This window comes from Phaenicophaeus curvirostris, unplaced genomic scaffold, assembly GCF_032191515.1.
Source record: "Phaenicophaeus curvirostris isolate KB17595 unplaced genomic scaffold, BPBGC_Pcur_1.0 scaffold_59, whole genome shotgun sequence".
Taxonomy (NCBI): Eukaryota; Metazoa; Chordata; class Aves; order Cuculiformes; family Cuculidae; genus Phaenicophaeus; species Phaenicophaeus curvirostris.
The window spans coordinates 108,509-127,782 of record NW_027206681.1 but is presented as its reverse complement, the minus strand read 5'-3'; the positions used below and the strand labels follow the sequence as shown (position 1 = coordinate 127,782).

The window sequence follows — 19,274 nt, the reverse complement described above, 5'->3', positions numbered from 1 at the left end:
ATGGACTACTCGTACCTCAACTCGTACGAGTCCTGCGTGGCCGCCGTGGAGGCCTCGGCCTACGAGTTCGGGGGCTGCGGGCAGGGGGGCTCCTTCCAGTACGGGCCCGGGCGGGGGGGGTTCCCCGCGGGGCCCCCCTGCGCCCCGCTCGCTCCCAGCTGCGCCCTCGGGGCTCTCCGAGACCACCAGCCCGCGCCCTACGCCGCAGGTAACCCCCCCCCGGGCTCACCTGGGCTCCCCGGGGCTCACCTGGGCTCACCTGGGCTCCCCGGGGGAGCGGGGATAACGGGGATGCTCGAGGATGCTCGGTGGTCCCCGGGGATAACGGGGATGCTCAGGGATGCTCGGAGATATAAGGGATGATCGGCGGTACCCGAGAAAATCGGGGGTGCTCGGGGATATCAGGGATGCTCGGGGGTATCGGGGATGCTCGGTGGTACCCGAGAAAATCGGGGATGCTCGGGGATATCGGGGATGCTCGGGGGTATCGGGGATGCTCGCTGGTACCCGAGAAAATCGGGGGTGCTCGGTACCACCGATGGTTCCTGAGAAAATCGGGGGTGCTCGGGGATAACGGGGATGCCCGGTGGTACCCGAGAAAATCAGGGATCCCCGGGAATACAGAGGATGCTCGGAGCCATCGATGGTTCCTGAGAAAATTGGGGATGCTCGGGGATAACGGGGATGATCAGGGATGCTCGGGGACATCGGGGATGCTCGGTGGTACCCGAGAAAATTGGGGATGCTCAGGGATAACGGGGATGCTCGGTGGTACCCGAGAAAATCGGGGATGCTCGGGGATATGGGGGATGCTCGTTATCACCAGCGGTACCCAAGAAAATCAGGGATGCTCGGTGCCACCGATGGTTCCTGAGAAAATCGGGGGTGCTCGGGAATATCGGGGGTGCTCGGGGATATCGGGGATGCTCGGTGGTCCCCGAGAAAATCAAGGATCCCCAGGAATACAGAGGATGCTCGGAGCCACCGATGGTACCCGAGAAAATCGGGGGTGCTCGGGGATATTGGGGATGCTCAGTGGTACCCGAGAAAATCAGGGATCTCCGGGAATACAGAGGATGCTCGGAGCCATCGATGGTTCCTGAGAAAATCGGGGATGCTCTGGGATAACGGGGATATCAGGGGTACCCGGGAATATCGGGGATATCGGGGCTGCTCGGTGGTATCCGAGAAAATCGGGGATGCTCGGGGATATCAGGGATGCTCGTTATCACCAGCGGTACCTGAGAAAATCGGGGATGCTCAGGGATAACGGGGATGCTCGGGGATAACGGGGATGCTCAGGGATATCGGGGATGCTCGGTGGTCCCCGAGAAAATCAAGGATCCCCGGGAATACAGAGGATGCTCGGAGCCACCGATGGTTCCTGAGAAAATCGGGGGTGCTCGGGGATAACGGGGATATCAGGGGTACCCGAGAAAATCAGGGATGCTCGGAGATAACGGGGATGATCAGGGATAACGGGGATGCTCGGGGATAACGGGGATGCTCGGTGGTACCCAAGAAAATCGGGGATGCTCGGGGATATGGGGGATGCTCGTTATCACCAGTGGTACCCGGGAATATCGGGGATGCTCGGGGATAACGGGGATATCAGGGGGACCCGAGAAGCTCGGGGATACCGAGGATGCTCGGGGCTCCCGGGGATGCTCGGAAACGCCGTTTCCCGCAGCGACCGGAGCCCGTTCCCCCCGGGGCTCCGTTAATTCGTTCGCTGCTGCCGGTGCCGCTGGTTCTCGGCGTCATCAGCGCCCGGTACGGCCGGTTCCCGCTGCGGCCGCTGCCCGATGCCGTCGGTTTTCGATGTCCCCGGCTCTCGATGTCCCCGGTACCGTCGGTTTTCGATGTCCCCGGCTCTCGATGTCCCCGGTACCGTCGGTTTTCGATGTCCCCGGCTCTCGATGTCCCCGGTACCGTCGGTTTTCGATGTCCCCGGCTCTCGATGCCGCCGGTTCCCGTTGCAGCCGGTGCCCGGGGCTCTCAGGGCTCGGTGCCGCCGGTCCCCTCGGTTCCCGGTGCCCGGTACCGGCGGGATTCGATGCTCTCGGTTCCCGGTACCGGCGGGATTCGATGCTCTCGGTTCCCGGAGCTCGGAAACATCGGGATTCGATGCTCTCGGTTCCCGGTAACATCGGGATTCGATGCTCTCGGTTCCCGGAGCTGGGAAACATCGGGATTCGATGCTCTCGGTCCCCGGTACCGGCGGGATTCGATGCTCTCGGTTCCCGGAGCTCGGAAACATCGGGATTCGATGCTCTCGGTTCCCGGTTCCCGGTACCACTGGGATTCGATGCTCTCGGTTCCCGGTAACATCGGGATTCGATGCTCTCGGTTCCCGGTAACATCGGGATTCGATGCTCTCGGTTCCCGGAGCTGGGAAACATCGGGATTCGATGCTCTCGGTCCCCGGTACCGGCGGGATTCGATGCTCTCGGTTCCCGGAGCTCGGAAACATCGGGATTCGATGCTCTCGGTTCCCGGTTCCCGGTACCACTGGGATTCGATGCTCTCGGTTCCCGGTAACATCGGGATTCGATGCTCTCGGTTCCCGGTAACATCGGGATTCGATGCTCTCGGTTCCCGGAGCTGGGAAACATCGGGATTCGATGCTCTCGGTCCCCGGTACCGGCGGGATTCGATGCTCTCGGTTCCCGGAGCTCGGAAACATCGGGATTCGATGCTCTCGGTTCCCGGTTCCCGGTACCACTGGGATTCGATGCTCTCGGTTCCCGGTAACATCGGGATTCGATGCTCTCGGTTCCCGGAGCTGGGAAACATCGGGATTCGATGCTCTCGGTTCCCGGTACCGTCGGGATTCGATGCTCTCGGTTCCCGGTTCCCGGTACCACTGGGATTCGATGCTCTCGGTTCCCGGTACCACTGGGATTCGATGCTCTCGGTCCCCGGTACCTTCGGGATTCGATGCTCTCGGTCCCCGGAGCCGCCGCCGCTCGTTGCCAGCGGGTTTCGTTACCGCCGGTGCCTCCGGTTCCAGCGATTCCCGGGGCCGCCGGTTCCCGGTGCCTCCGATTCCCGGGGCCCCCGATTCTTGAACCCCCCGATTCCCGGGGCCCCCGATTCCCGGCACCAACGATTCCCGGTGCCTTCGTTTCTTGGCATCAACGATTCCCCCTCCCCGCACCCCGTTTCCCCCTCCCTGCACCCCGTTTCCCCCTCGCTGCACCCCGTTTCCCTCTCCCCGTACCCCGTTCTCCCTCCCCGCACCCCGTTCTCCCTCCCTGCACCCCGTTCTCCCTCCCTGCACCCCGTTATCCCCTCCCTGTCCCCCTTTATCCCCCTCCCTGTCCCCCTTTCCCCCCTCCCTGTCCCCCGTTTCCCCCTCCCTGTCCCCCCCTTATCCCCTCCCTGCATCCCGTTCCCCCTCCCCGTACCCCGTTCTCCCTCCCCGCACCCCTTTATCCCCCTCCCTGTTCCCCTTTTCCCCCCTCCCTGTACCCCGTTATCCCCTCCCTGCACCCCTTTTCCCCCTCCCTGTCCCACTTTTCCCCCTCCCTGTCCCCCATTATCCCCTCCCTGTACCCCGTTATCCCCTCCCTGTCCCCCTTTCCCCCTCCCTGTCCCCCTTTTCCCCCTCCCTGTCCCCCTTTTCCCCCTCCCTGTCCCCCGTTATCCCCTCCCTGTCCCCCGTTATCCCCTCCCTGTACCCCGTTATCCCCTCCCTGTCCCCCTTTCCCCCTCCCTGTCCCCCGTTATCCCTCCCTGTACCCCGTTTCCCCCTCCCTGTACCCCGTTTCCCCCTCCCCGTCCCCCATTATCCCTCCCTGTCCCCCTTTCCCCCTCCCTGTACCCCGTTATCCCTCCCTGTCCCCCTTTATCCTCCTCCCTGTCCCCCGTTCCCCCTCCCTGCACCCCGTTCCCCCCTCCCCGTACCCTGTTATCCCTCCCTGTACCCCTGGGGGTCTCTAAAGGGACCCTGGGGATCCAAGAGGGATCCAAGGGGGCTCCCAGGGGGGTCCCAGGGGGCTCTAGAGGGTCCCAGAGGGGTCCTGGGGGTCCCTAAAGGGATCCTGGGGATCCAAGAGGGGTTCTAGGGGGGTCCCAGGAGGCTCCAGAGGGTCCTGGGGGTCCCTAAAGGGATCCAAGAGGGGTCCTAGAATGCTCTAAGGGGGTCCCAGGGGGCTCAGAGGGTCCCAGAGGGTTCCTAGGGGTCCCTAAAGGGATCCTGGAGATCCAAGAGGGGTGCTCTAAAGGGGTCCCAGGAGGCTCTAGAGGGTCCCAGAGGGGTGCTGGGGGTCCCTAAAGGGATCCTGAAGATCCAAGAGGGGTCCTAGAATGCTCTAAAGGGGTCCCAGTGGGATCTAGAGGGTCCCAGAGGGGTCCTGGGGGTCCCTAAAGAGATCCTGGGGATCCATGAGGGGTCCTAGAGGGGTCCCAGGGGGCTCTAGAGGGTCCCTAAAGAGATCCTAGGGATCTAAGAGGGGTCGTAGGAGGATCCAAGAGGGGTCGTAGGAGGATCCTAGGGGGGGTCTAGAGGGTCCCAGAGAGATCCTGGGGGTCCCTAAAAGGATCCTGACAATCCAAGAGGGGTCTTAGGTAGGATCCCAGGGGTCTCTAGAGGGTCCCTAAAGGGATTCTAGGGATCCAAGAGGGGTCGTAGGAGGGTCCCAGGGGGCTCAAGAGAGTCCCAGAGGGGTCCTGGGGGTCCCTAAAGGGATCCTGGAGATTCCAAGAGGGGTCCTAGGGGGGTCCCAGGGGGCTCTAGAGGGTCCCAGAGGGGTCGTGGGGGTCCCTAAAGGGATCCTGGGGATCCAAGAGGGGTCCTAGGGAGGTCCCAGGAGGCTCCAGAAGGTCCTGGGGGTCCCTAAAGGGATCCTGGAGATCCAAGAGGGGTCCCAGGGGGCTTTAGAGGGTCCCAGAGGGGTCCTGGGGGTCCCTAAAGGGATCCTGGGCACCCAAGAGAGGTCCTAGGGGGGTCCCAGGTGGCTCCTGAGGGTCCCAGAGGGGTCCTGGGGGTCCTAGAAGGGTTGTGGAAGGCATTAAAAGGGTCCCAGCAGGCTCCAGAGGGGTTCTGGATGTCAAAAAGGGTTCTTAGAAGGCCTAAAAAGGGGTCCCAGGGGGCTCTAGAGGGTCCCAGAGGGGTCCTGGAGGTCCCTAAAGAGATCCTGAGGATTCAAGAGGGTTCCTAGGGGGGGTTCCAGGGGTCTCTAGAGGGTCCCTAAAGGGATTCTAGGGATCCAAGAGGGGTCGTAGGAGGGTCCTAGAGGGGCTCTAGAGGGTCCCAGAGGGATCCTGGGTGTCTCTAAAGGGATTCAAGAGAGGTCCTAAAATGCCCTAAGGGGGTCCCAGGGGGCTCTAGAGGGTCCCAGAGGGGTCCTGTGGGTCCCTAAACGGATCCCAGAGGGGTCCTAGAATGCTCTAAAGGATCCCAGGGGGCTCTAGAGAGTCCCGTAAGGGTCCTGGGGGTCTCTAAAGGGATCCTGAGGAGCCAAGAGGGGTCCTAGAATGCTCTAAAGGGGTCCCAGGGGGATCCAGAGGGTCCCTAAAAGGATCCTGAGGATCCAAGAGGGGTCCTAGGGGGGTCCCGGGGGCTCTAGAGGGTCCCTAAAGGGATCCTAGGGACCAAAGAGGGGTCGTAGGAGGGTCCTGGGGGCTCTAGAGGGTCCTAGAAGGGTCCTGGGGGTCCCTAAAGGGATCCAAGAGGGGTCCTAGAATGCTCTAAGGGGGTCCCAGAGGGGTCCTAGGGGTCCCTAATTGGATCCTGGAGATCCAAGAGGGGTCCTAGAGGGGTCCCAGGGGGCTCTAGAGGGTCCCTGAAGGGATTCTAGGGATCCAAGAGGGGTTGTAGGAGGATCCTAGGGGGGTCTAGGGGGTCCCTAAGGAGATCCTGAGGATCCAAGAGGGGTCATAGGTGGGATCCCAGGGGTCTCTAGAGGGTTCCTAAAGGGATTCTAGGGATCTAAGAGGGGTCCTAGGGCGCTCCCAGGGGTCTCTAGAGGGTCCCAGAGGGGTCCTGGGGGTCCCTAACTGGATCCTTGGCCCCGGGGGTCCCCACTGACCCCTTTCCTCCTTCCCCAGTCCCCTACAAGTTCTTCTCGGACCCGTCGGGGATCAACGAGAAGCGGAAGCAGCGTCGGATCCGGACGACGTTCACGAGCTCGCAGCTGAAGGAGCTGGAACGCGTCTTCGCCGAGACCCACTACCCCGACATCTACACCCGCGAGGAGCTCGCCCTCAAGATCGACCTCACCGAGGCCCGCGTGCAGGTCAGGGATCCCCTCCGGAGTGCGTTCCGGGGGCCTCGGCCCGGGATCCAACCCGTCCAACGATCCAACGTGGGGATCCATGGGTCTGGAGGCTCCAGGGATGGGGATCCATGGGTCTGGAGGCCCCAGGGATGGGGATCCATGGGTCTGGAGGCTCCAAGGATGGGGATCCATGGGTCTGGAGGCTCCAAGGATGGGGATCCATGGGTCTGGAGGCTCCAAGGATGGGGATCCATGGGACTGGGGGCCCCAGGGATGGGGATCCATGGGTCTGGAGGCCCCAGGGATGGGGATCCATGGGTCTGGAGGCCCCAGGGATGGGGATCCATGGGTCTGGAGGCTCCAAGGATGGGGATCCATGGGGATGGAGGCTCCAAGGATGGGGATCCATGGGTCTGGAGGCTCCAAGGATGGGGATCCGTGGGTCTGGAGGCTCCAAGGATGGGGATCCGTGGGTCTGGAGGCTCCAAGGATGGGGATCCGTGGGTCTGGAGGCTCCAAGGATGGGGATCCGTGGGTCTGGAGGCTCCAGGGATGGGGATACGTGGGTCTGGAGGCTCCAAGGATGGGGATCCATGGGTCTGGAGGCCCTAAGGATGGGGATCCATGGGTCTGGAGGCTCCAAGGATGGGGATCCGTGGGTCTGGAGGTTCCAGGGATGGGGATCCGTGGGTCTGGAGGCTTCAGGGATGGGGATCCATGGGTCTGGAGGCTCCAAGGATGGGGATCCATGGGTCTGGAGGCTCCAAGGATGGGGATCCATGGGTCTGGAGGCTCCAAGGATGGGGATCCGTGGGTCTGGAGGCCCCAGGGATGGGGATCCATGGGTCTGGAGGACCTAAGGATGGGGATCCATGGGTCTGGAGGCTCCAAGGATGGGGATCCGTGGGTCTGGAGGCTCCAAGGATGGGGATCCGTGGGTCTGGAGGCCCCAGGGATGGGGATCCATGGGTCTGGAGGACCTAAGGATGGGGATCCATGGGTCTGGAGGCTCCAAGGATGGGGATCCGTGGGTCTGGAGGCTCCAAGGATGGGGATCCGTGGGTCTGGAGGCTCCAAGGATGGGGATCCATGGGTCTGGAGGCCCCAGGGATGGGGATCCATGGGTCTGGAGGACCTAAGGATGGGGATCCATGGGTCTGGAGGCTCCAAGGATGGGGATCCGTGGGTCTGGAGGCTCCAAGGATGGGGATCCGTGGGTCTGGAGGCTCCAAGGATGGGGATCCGTGGGTCTGGAGGCCCCAGGGATGGGGATCCATGGGTCTGGAGGCACTAAGGATGGGGATCCGTGGGTCTGGAGGCTCCAAGGATGGGGATCCGTGGGTCTGGAGGCTCCAAGGATGGGGATCCGTGGGTCTGGAGGCTCCAAGGATGGGGATCCGTGGGTCTGGAGGCTCCAAGGATGGGGATCCGTGGGTCTGGAGGCTCCAAGGATGGGGATCCGTGGGTCTGGAGGCTCCAGGGATGGGGATACGTGGGTCTGGAGGCTCCAAGGATGGGGATCCATGGGTCTGGAGGCCCTAAGGATGGGGATCCATGGGTCTGGAGGCTCCAAGGATGGGGATCCGTGGGTCTGGAGGTTCCAGGGATGGGGATCCGTGGGTCTGGAGGCTTCAGGGATGGGGATCCATGGGTCTGGAGGCTCCAAGGATGGGGATCCATGGGTCTGGAGGCTCCAAGGATGGGGATCCATGGGTCTGGAGGCTCCAAGGATGGGGATCCATGGGTCTGGAGGCCCCAGGGATGGGGATCCATGGGTCTGGAGGACCTAAGGATGGGGATCCATGGGTCTGGAGGCTCCAAGGATGGGGATCCGTGGGTCTGGAGGCTCCAAGGATGGGGATCCGTGGGTCTGGAGGCTCCAAGGATGGGGATCCGTGGGTCTGGAGGCCCCAGGGATGGGGATCCCTGGGTCTGGAGGCACTAAGGATGGGGATCCGTGGGTCTGGAGGCTCCAAGGATGGGGATCCGTGGGTCTGGAGGCTCCAAGGATGGGGATCCGTGGGTCTGGAGGCTCCAAGGATGGGGATCCCTGGGTCTGGAGGCTCCAAGGATGGGGATCCGTGGGTCTGGAGGCTCCAAGGATGGGGATTCGTGGGTCTGGAGGCTCCAAGGATGGGGATCCGTGGGTCTGGAGGCTCCAAGGATGGGGATCCGTGGGTCTGGAGGCTCCAAGGATGGGGATCCATGGGTCTGGAGGCCCTAAGGATGGGGATCCATGGGTCTGGAGGCTCCAAGGATGGGGATCCGTGGGTCTGGAGGTTCCAGGGATGGGGATCCGTGGGTCTGGAGGCTTCAGGGATGGGGATCCATGGCTCTGGAGGCTCCAAGGATGGGGATCCATGGGTCTGGAGGCCCTAAGGATGGGGATCCATGGGTCTGGAGGCTCCAAGGATGGGGATCCATGGGGATGGAGGCTCCAAGGATGGGGATCCATGGGTCTGGAGGCTCCAAGGATGGGGATCCATGGGGATGGAGGCTCCAAGGATGGGGATCCATGGGTCTGGAGGCTCCAAGGATGGGGATCCATGGGTCTGGAGGCTCCAAGGATGGGGATCCGTGGGTCTGGAGGCTCCAAGGATGGGGATCCGTGGGTCTGGAGGCTCCAAGGACGGGGATCCATGGGTCTGGAGGCACCAAGGATGGGGATCCATGGGGATGGAGGCTCCAAGGATGGGGATCCATGGGTCTGGAGGCCCCAGGGATGGGGATCCATGGGTCTGGAGGCTCTAAGGATGGGGATCCATGGGGATGGAGGCTCCAAGGATGGGGACCCATGGGTCTGGAGGCTCCAAGGATGGGGATCCATGGATCTGGAGGCCCCAGGGATGGGGATCCATGGGTCTGGAGGCCCCAAGGATGGGGATCCATGGGTCTGGAGGCTCCAAGGATGGGGATCCGTGGGTCTGGAGGCTCCAAGGATGGGGATCCGTGGGTCTGGAGGCTTCAGGGATGGGGATCCGTGGGTCTGGAGGCTCCAAGGATGGGGATCCATGGGTCTGGAGGCTCCAAGCATGGGGATCCATGGGGATGGAGGCTCCAAGGATGGGGATCCATGGGTCTGGAGGCCCTAAGGATGGGGATCCATGGGTCTGGAGGCTCCAAGGATGGGGATCCATGGGTCTGGAGGCTCCAGGGATGGGGATCCATGGGTCTGGAGGCTCCAAGGATGGGGATCCATGGGTCTGGAGGCCCCAGGGATGGGGATCCATGGGTCTGGAGGCCCCAGGGATGGGGAAGCATGGGTCTGGAGGCTCCAAGGATGGGGATCCATGGGTCTGGAGGCCCTAAGGATGGGGATCCGTGGGTCTGGAGTCCCCAGGGATGGGGATTCATGGGTCTGGAGGCTCCAAGGATGGGGATCCGTGGGTCTGGAGGCTCCAAGGATGGGGATCCGTGGGTCTGGAGGCCCCAGGGATGGGGATCCATGGATCTCATAGTCTTGGCCCCAAGGCTGGGAGATGTGCAGGGTTGAAGTTCCTGGCCCCAAGGATCAGGGACCCATGGCGCTCAGGATCCGGGAGCCAAGGTTGAGGTTCCATGGATCTCAGGGCCCCGAGAATGAGGATCCATGCATCCCAGGGCCCCAAGTTTGAGGTTCCATGGATCTCAGGGCCCCAAGGATGAGGATCCATGGATCTCCGGGCCCCGGGCATGAGGTTCCATGGATCTCACGGTTCCTCCATCCCCTCCAGGTTTGGTTCCAGAACCGTCGCGCCAAATTCCGGAAGCAGGAGCGAGCGGCCAACGCCAAAGGCGGCGCCTCCGGCCCCGCCGCCGCCACCAAGAAAGCCGACCCTCGCTCGTCTTCGGAAGACGATGAGTCCAAGGAGTCGACGTGCAGCCCCACGCCGGACAGCACGGCCTCGCTGCCCGGCGCCGGCCCCCTCGGCAGCCCCGGCGGCAGCCTGAGCCCCAGCCCCGGCGCGGGGACCCCCCTGGGCCCCCCGCACCCCCTCAAGGCGCCCGTCTGGCCCGCGGCGAGCCCCGGGGCCGTGGCCAACGCCGCCGACATCCTCAAGGCCTGGCAGCCGGCGGACGCCGTGCCGGGGCCCTTCTCCGGGGTCCTCTCCTCCTTCCATCGGAAACCCAACGGCATCAAGAGCAACCTCTTCTAGGGGACGCGGGGGCCAACGGCTCCACCGGAAAGGAGCCCCCCTGGAACCCCTCAACCCCCAACCCCAACCAGCACCTCATGACGAGCACGATGGGATGGAGACGCCAACGAGGAGACGACCACGATGACCACACTGCGATGGAGACGCCAACGACCCCACGATGGCCCCGTGGGCGCTGAGCCAACCACCCAACGATGCTGAGGGGGAGACACCGACCACAATGAGTCATGGGATCACCAGGTTGGAAGAGACCCACCGGATCATGGAGTCCAACCGTTCCCATCCATCCCCAACCCGTGTCCCTCAGCGCCTCGGCCACCCGGCCCTCAAACCCCTCCAGGAAGGGGACTCGACCCCCTCCCTGGGCAGATTCCACCAGCTCCCAGTGACCTTTTCCATGAGAAATTTCCATCCTGAACTTCTCCAGTGGAGCTTGAGGCCGTTCCCTCTCGTCCTGTTCCCTGGCCCTTGGGAGAAGAGCCCAGCTCCCTCCTCTCCACAACCTCCTCTCAGGGAGTTGGAGAGAGCAACGAGGTCTCCCCTCAGCCTCCTCTTCTCCAGGATAAACACCCCCAGGGCCCTCAGGCTTGTTCTCCAGCCCCTTCCCCAGCTCCGTTCCCTTCTCCAGACGTTCTCCAGCCCCTCAAGGTCTTGCTTGGAGTGAAGGACCCAGCACTGACCCCAGGATTCGAGGTTGGGTCTCCCCAGAGGGAGAAGAACCTCCCTGGCCCTGCTGGCCACGCCGGGGCTGCTCCAAGCCAAGATGCCCTTGGCCTCCTTGGCCCCCTGGGCCCCTGCTGGCTCCTGTTCAACCAACACCCCCAGGTTCCTCACATGCTCCTCTTGTTCTCCAGCCCCTTCCCAGCTCCGTTCCCTTCTCCAGACGTTCTCCAGCCCCTCAACATCCTCCTTGAGGTGAGGGACCAGCACTGACCCCAGGACTCAAGGAGCATCCTCCTCCTCATCATCAGGAGGCAGCAACCCACTGGGATGGAACTGGGACCACTCAGCAGTGACTGGGATGGAACTGGGACCACTCAGCTCTGACTGGGATGGAACTGGGACCACTCAGCTCTGACTGGGATGGAACTGGGACCACTCAGCAGTGACTGGGATGGAACTGGGACCACTCAGCTCTGACTGGGATGGAACTGGGACCACTCAGCAGTCACTGGGATGGAACTGGGACCACTCAGCTCTGACTGGGATGGAACTGGGACCACTCAGCAGTGACTGGGATGGAACTGGGACCACTCAGCTCTGACTGGGATGGAACTGGGACCACTCAGCAGTCACTGGGATGGAACTGGGACCACTCAGCAGTGACTGGGATGGAACTGGGACCACTCAGCAGTCACTGGGATGGAACTGGGACCACTCAGCTCTGACTGGGATGGAACTGGGACCACTCAGCTCTGACTGGGATGTAAGTGGGACCACTCAGCTCTGACTGGGATGGAACTGGGACCACTCAGCTCTGACTGGGATGGAACTGGGACCACTCAGCAGTGACTGGGATGGAACTGGGACCACTCAGCAGTCACTGGGATGGAACTGGGACCACTCAGCTCTGACTGGGATGGAACTGGGACCACTCAGCTCTGACTGGGATGTAAGTGGGACCACTCAGCTCTGACTGGGATGGAACTGGGACCACTCAGCAGTGACTGGGATGGAACTGGGACCACTCAGCAGTCACTGGGATGGAACTGGGACCACTCAGCTCTGACTGGGATGGAACTGGGACCACTCAGCCCTGACTGGGATGGAACTGGGACCACTCAGCTCTGACTGGGATGGAACTGGGACCACTCAGCAGTCACTGGGATGGAACTGGGACCACTCAGCAGTGACTGGGATGGAACTGGGACCACTCAGCAGTCACTGGGATGGAACTGGGACCACTCAGCAGTCACTGGGATGGAACTGGGACCACTCAGCAGTCACTGGGATGGAACTGGGACCACTCAGCTCTGACTGGGATGGAACTGGGACCACTCAGCTCTGACTGGGATGGAACTGGGACCACTCAGCAGTGACTGGGATGGAACTGGGACCACTCAGCAGTCACTGGGATGGAACTGGGACCACTCAGCAGTCACTGGGATGGAACTGGGACCACTCAGCAGTCACTGGGATGGAACTGGGACCACTCAGCAGTCACTGGGATGGAACTGGGACCACTCAGCTCTGACTGGGATGGAACTGGGACCACTCAGCAGTCACTGGGATGGAACTGGGACCACTCAGCAGTCACTGGGATGGAACTGGGACCACTCAGCAGTCACTGGGATGGAACTGGGACCACTCAGCTCTGACTGGGATGGAACTGGGACCACTCAGCTCTGACTGGGATGGAACTGGGACCACTCAGCAGTGACTGGGATGGAACTGGGACCACTCAGCTCTGACTGGGATGGAACTGGGACCACTCAGCAGTCACTGGGATGGAACTGGGACCACTCAGCTCTGACTGGGATGGAACTGGGACCACTCAGCAGTCACTGGGATGTAACTGGGACCACTCAGCTCTGACTGGGATGGAACTGGGACCACTCAGCTCTGACTGGGATGGAACTGGGACCACTCAGCAGTCACTGGGATGGAACTGGGACCACTCAGCAGTCACTGGGATGTAACTGGGACCACTCAGCAGTCACTGGGAGGGAACTGGGACCACTCAGCTCTGACTGGGATGGAACTGGGACCACTCAGCTCTGACTGGGATGGAACTGGGACCACTCAGCTCTGACTGGGATGGAACTGGGACCACTCAGCTCTGACTGGGATGGAACTGGGACCACTCAGCAGTCACTGGGATGGAACTGGGACCACTCAGCAGTGACTGGGATGGAACTGGGACCACTCAGCTCTGACTGGGATCTTGGGGTGCATCTCAGGGGGTTTTGGGGTGCAGCCCAATGGGTTTTGGGTGCAGTTCAAGGTGGGGTCCAAGCTGCAGCTCAAGCTTTTTGGGGTGCAGCTCATGAGGTTTTGGGGTGCAGCTCAAGGGTGTTGGAGGTGCAGCCTGGGTGGTTTTGGGGTGCAGCGCAGGGGGCTCTATGTGCAGCTCAAGGGGGTTTTGGGGTGCAGCTCAGGGGGTCCAGGCTGCAGATCAAGAGGTCTTGGAGTGCATCTCGGGGGGCTTTGGGGTGCAGCTCAAGGGCTTTGGGTTGCAGCTCATGGGGTTTTGGGGTGCAGCTCTGGGGGTTTTGGGCTGCAGTTCAAGGGTTTTGGGGTGCAGCTCATGAGGTTTTGGGGTGCAGCCCATGAGGTCTTGGGGTGCAGTTCAAGGGTTTTGGGCTGCAGCTCAAGGGGTTTTGGGGTGCATCTAGGGGTGTTTGGGGTGCAGATAGTGGGGTTTTGGGGTGCAGATCAAGGGGTTTGGGGTGCAGCTCATGAGGTCTTGGGGTGCAGTTCAAGGGTTTTGGGCTGCATCTCAAAGGGTTTTGGGGTGCAGCTCAGGGGGTTCTATGTGCAGCTCAAGGGGGTTTTGGGGTGCAGTTCAGAGGGGTCCAAGCTGCAGTTCAAGGGGTTTTGGGGTGCATCCTGGGGGGTTTAGGGGTGCAGCTCAAGCGTTTTGGGGTGCAGCTCCTGGGGTTCTATGTGCAGCTCATGGGGTTTTGGGCTGCAGCTCAAGGGTTTGGGGCTGCAGCTCATGAGATTTTGGGGTGCAGCTCATGAGGTTTTGGGGTGCAGCTTGACGGAGGTCCGAGCTGCAGCTGAAGGGGTTTTGGGGTGCATCTCAAGGGGGTTTGGGGTGCAGATCAAGGGGTTTTGGGGTGCAGCTCATGAGGTTTTAGGGTCCAGGTCAAGGGGGCTTTGGGGTGCAGCTCATGAGGTTTTGGGGTGTAGCTCAAGGGGTTTGGGGTGCAGCTCATGAGGTCTTGGGGTGCAGTTCAAGGGTTTTGGGGTGCCGCTCAAGGGGTTTTGGGGTGCAACTTGGGGGTTTTGGGGTGCAGCTCATGGGGTTTTGGGGTGCAGATCAAGAGGTCTTGGGGTGCATATCAGGGGGTTTTGGGGTGCAGCTCATGAGATTCTGGGGTGCAGCTCAAGGAGTCTGGGGTGCAGCTCATGAGATTTTGGGGTGCAGCTCAAGGTGTTTGGGGTGCAGCTCATGAGGTTTTGGGGTACAGCTTGAGGGGGGTCCGAGCTGCAGCTCAAGGGGTTTTGGGGTGCAACACAGGGGTTTTGGGGTGCATCTAGGAGGTTTTGGGGTGTAGCTCAAGGGGTTTTCAGGTGAAGCTCATGAGATTTTGGGGTGCAGCTCAGGGGGGTTTGGGGTGCAGCTCAAGGGGTTTTGGGGTGCAGCTCATGAGGTTTTGGGGTGCAGCTCAAGGGGTTTTGGGGTGCAGCTCAGGGGGGTCCGGGCTGCAGCTCAAGAGTTTTGGGGTGCATCTCGGGGGGCTTTGGGGTGCAGCTTAAGGGTTTTGGGTGCAGCTCATGAGGTTTTGGGGTGCATCTAGGGCTGTTGGGGTGCATCTCGGGGGGGGTTTGGGATGAAGCTCAAGGATTTTGGGGTGCAGCTCATGAGGTTTTGGGGTGCACTTGGGGTCCACGTTGTTCTCCGTTCTCGGGGCTCCCCCCTCTCTGTAATTTATTCCCCCCCGACGCCGCGAAACCAAATAAAAATTAATTTATTGGAGCTTCTGCTGCCCCGGAACCCGCGGGAACTGGGACCAGTCTGACCAGTCTGGGGGGGACTGGGACCAGTCTGACCAGTCTGGGGGGGCTGGGACCAGTCTGACCAGTCTGGGGGGGCTGGGACCAGTCTGACCAGTCTGGGGGGGCTGGGACCAGTCTGACCAGTCTGGGGGGGACTGGGACCAGTCTGACCAGTCTGGGGGGGCTGGGACCAGTCTGACCAGTCTGGGGGAGCTGGGACCAGTCTGACCAGTCTGGGGGGGCTGGGACCAGTCTGACCAGTCTGGGGGGGCTGGGACCAGTCTGACCAGTCCGGGGGGGCTGGGACCAGTCTGACCAGTCTGGGGGGCTGGGACCAGTCTGACCAGTCTGGGGGGGCTGGGACCAGTCTGACCAGTCTGGGGGGGCTGGAGAAGCTGGGACCAGTCTGACCAGTCTGGGGGGGACTGGGACCAGTCTGACCAGTCTGGGGGGGCTGGGACCAGTCTGACCAGTCTGGGGGGGACTGGGACCAGTCTGACCAGTCTGGGGGACTGGGACCAGTCTGACCAGTCTGGGGGGGCTGGGACCAGTCTGACCAGTCTGGGGGGGGACTGGGACCAGTCTGACCAGTCTGGGGGACTGGGACCAGTCTGACCAGTCTGGGGGGGCTGGGACCAGTCTGACCAGTCTGGGGGACTGGGACCAGTCTGACCAGTCTGGGGGGACTGGAGAAGCTGGGACCAGTCTGACCAGTCTGGGGGGGCTGGGACCAGTCTGACCAGTCTGGGGGGGACTGGGACCAGTCTGACCAGTCTGGGGGAGCTGGGACCAGTCTGACCAGTCTGGGGGGGACTGGGACCAGTCTGACCAGTCCGGGGGGGCTGGGACCAGTCTGACCAGTCTGGGGGGGCTGGGACCAGTCTGACCAGTCTGGGGGGGCTGGAGAAGCTGGGACCAGCCTGACCAGTCTGGGGGGGCTGGGACCAGTCTGACCAGTCTGGGGGGGCTGGAGAAGCTGGGACCAGTCTGACCAGTCTGACCAGTCTGGATGTTCTCCTCCTCCCAGTCCCCCCCCCCGCCCCGCGGCGCTTCACAAACTGCATTAAACTGGGATCAAACTGGAGTTTTACTGGGATGGGGGAGGGGGAGGGACCAGTACGGCCGGTCTGGGGGAACTGGGCTGCACTGGGATCCAGTTGCTCCCTCCCCCCCCCCCACTGGGATCCGACTGGAGTTTTACTGGGATGGGGGGGGGGCTGGGCAGGCCCGGGATGGACGGACCCAGTAAGGCCCTGGTGGCAAACTGGGAATACTGGGAGGGGAGAAGGCACTGACGGGGGGGGACAAGGCACTGGGGGCACGAGGAGCCTCTTCCCCTTCTTCCTCCTCTCCTTCCTCTTCCTCTTCTTCCTCCTCTTCCTCCTCTCCTTCCTCTTCCTCTTCTTCCTCCTTCCTCTTCCTCTTCCTCTTCTTCCTCCTCTTCCTCCTTCTCTCCTTTCTCTTCCTCTTCCTCCTCCTCTCCTTCCTCTTCCTCTTCTTCCTCCTTCTCTCCTTCCTCTTCCTCTTCTTCCTCCTCTTCCTCCTCCTTCTCTCCTTCCTATTCCTCTTCTTCCTCCTCTTCCTCCTTCTCTCCTTTCTCTTCCTCTTCCTCCTCCTCTTCCTCCTTTTCTCCTTCCTCTTCCTCTTCTTCCTCCTCTTCCTCCTTCTCTCCTTCCTCTTTCTCTTCTTCCTCCTCTTCCTCCCTCTTCCTCTTCTTCCTCCTTCTCTCCTTCCTCTTCCTCTTCTTCCTCCGTCTCCTCTTCTTCCTTCTGTCCTCCTCCCGTTCTTCCTCCCTTCCTGCTCTTCTTCTTCCTTCTCCTTTTTCTTTTTCCTCCTCTTCCTCTTTCTCCTCTTTTTCCTTCTCCTTTTTTGTCCTCCTCCTCCTCCTTTTCCTTCTCCTCTTTTTCCTCCTCCTCCTCTTTTTTCCTCCTCCTTCTCCTTTTTCCTCCTCCTCCTGTTTTTCCTCCTCTTCCTCTTCTTCCTCCCCTCCTCCTGTTTTTCCTCCTCCTCCTCTTCCCTTTCTTAGTTCTCCTTTTTCTTCCTCCTTCTCCTCTTCTTCCTCCCCCTTTTTCCTCCTCCTCCTCTTCCTCCTCCTCCTCTTCCTCCTCCTCCCTTTCTTCCTCCTCCTCCTCCTCTTCCTCCCCCTCTCTCTCTTCCTCCTCCTCTTCCTCCCCCCCCAATAAATAAGAAATAACTTAAAGGGGGGGCAGTGGGGACCCCCCCCCCAAATCCACCCCCAGCGAGGGGGCGGCTGCTGCTGGGATGTGGGATCCAGGGATCCAGGGATCCTCGGAGCCGCAGAGATCCACAGATCCACAGGGACCCACAGCTGCGGGATGTGGGGTGCAGGGATCCACGGATCCACAGAGCCACAGGGATCCAGGGATCCATGGAGCCACAGGGACCCACGGATCCTCGGAGCCACAGGGACCCACGGAGCCACAGGGACCCACAGATCCTCGGAGCTGCAGGGATCCACGGAGCCACAGGGACCCACGGATCCTCGGAGCCACAGGGACCCACGGAGCCACAGGGACCCACGGATCCTCGGAGCTGCAGGGATCCACGGAGCCACAGGGACCCACGGATCCTCGGAGCCGCAGGGACCCACAGCTGCGGGATGCGGGATGCAGGGATCCACGGAGCCACAGGGATCCAGGGATCCACAGAGCCGCAGGGATCCACGGAGCCACAGGGACCCACGGATCCTCGGAACCGCAGGGACCCACAGCTGCGGGATGTGGGATGCAGGGATCCACGGATCCACAGGGATCCGCAGCTGCGGGATGCAGAGTCGTGGGATGTGGGATCCGCAGCCCTGGGATGTGGGATCCACAGCTGCGGGATGCAGAGTCGTGGGATGCGGGATCCACAGCTGCAGGATGCAGAGTCGTGGGATGTGGGATCCGCAGCCCTGGGATGCGGGATCCACAGCTGTGGGATGCAGAGTTGTGGGATGTGGGATCTGCAGCCCTGGGATGTGGGATCCACAGCTGCGGTATGCAGAGTCGAGGGACGCGGGATCCGCAGCCCTGGGATGTGGGATCCACAGCTGCAGGATGCAGAGTCGTGGGATGCGGGATCCGCAGCTGCGGGATGCAGAGTCGTGGGATGTGGGATCCGCAGCCCTGGGATGTGGGATCCGCAGCTGTGGGATGCAGAGTCGTGGGATGCGGGATCCACAGCTGCGGGATGCAGAGTCGTGGGATGTGGGATCCGCAGTCCTGGGATGTGGGATCCACAGCTGCGGGATGCAGAGTCGTGGGATGTGGGATCCGCAGCTGCGGGATGCAGAGTCGTGGGATGCGGGATCCGCAGTCCTGGGATGCGGGATCCACAGCTGTGGGATGCAGAGTCGTGGGATGCGGGATCCGCAGTCCTGGGATGCGGGATCCACAGCTGTGGGATGCAGAGTTGTGGGATGCGGGATCCGCAGCCCTGGGATGCGGGATCCACAGCTGCGGGATGCAGAGTCGAGGGACGCGGGATCCGCAGCCCTGGGATGTGGGATCCACAGCTGCAGGATGCAGAGTCGTGGGATGCGGGATCCGCAGCTGCGGGATGCAGAGTCGTGGGATGTGGGATCCGCAGCCCTGGGATGCGGGATCCGCAGCCCTGGGATGTGGGATCCGCAGCTGTGGGATGCAGAGTCGTGGGATGCGGGATCCACAGCTGCGGGATGCAGAGTCGTGGGATGTGGGATCCGCAGTCCTGGGATGTGGGATCCACAGCTGCGGGATGCAGAGTCGTGGGATGTGGGATCCGCAGCTGCGGGATGCAGAGTCGTGGGATGCGGGATCCGCAGTCCTGGGATGCGGGATCCACAGCTGTGGGATGCAGAGTCGTGGGATGCGGGATCCGCAGTCCTGGGATGCGGGATCCACAGCTGCGGGATGCAGAGTCGTGGGATGTGGGATCCGCAGCCCTGGGATGTGGGATCCACAGCTGCGGGATGCAGAGTCGTGGGATGTGGGATCCACAGCTGCGGGATGCAGAGTCGTGGGATGTGGGATCCACAGCTGCGGGATGCAGAGTCGTGGGATGTGGGATCCACAGCTGCGGGATGCAGAGTCGTGGGATGTGGGATCCACAGCTGCGGGATGCAGAGTCGTGGGATGTGGGATCCACAGCTGCGGGATGCAGAGTCGTGGGATGCGGGATCCACAGCTGCGGGATGCAGAGTCGTGGGATGCGGGATCCACAGCTGCGGGATGCAGAGTCGTGGGACGCAGGGATCCGCAGCCCTGGG

At 62.2% G+C, this 19,274-nt stretch overlaps 1 protein-coding gene across 2 annotated transcripts; it reads left to right on the top strand.

Moving 5' to 3' along the window:
• Positions 1–10,360, top strand: PHOX2A (paired like homeobox 2A). Of its 2 annotated transcripts, none has more exons than XM_069881672.1 (3): positions 1–208; positions 6,055–6,242; positions 9,938–10,360. In XM_069881672.1, the coding sequence occupies exons 1-3, from the start codon at positions 1–3 to the stop codon at positions 10,358–10,360; spliced, it is 819 nt and encodes a 272-aa protein (XP_069737773.1). The 2 variants fall into 2 exon arrangements, with proteins under 2 accessions (XP_069737773.1, XP_069737771.1); XM_069881670.1 differs by having other exon boundaries at positions 9,902–10,360.
• The last annotated feature ends 8,914 nt before the right edge of the window (positions 10,361–19,274 follow it).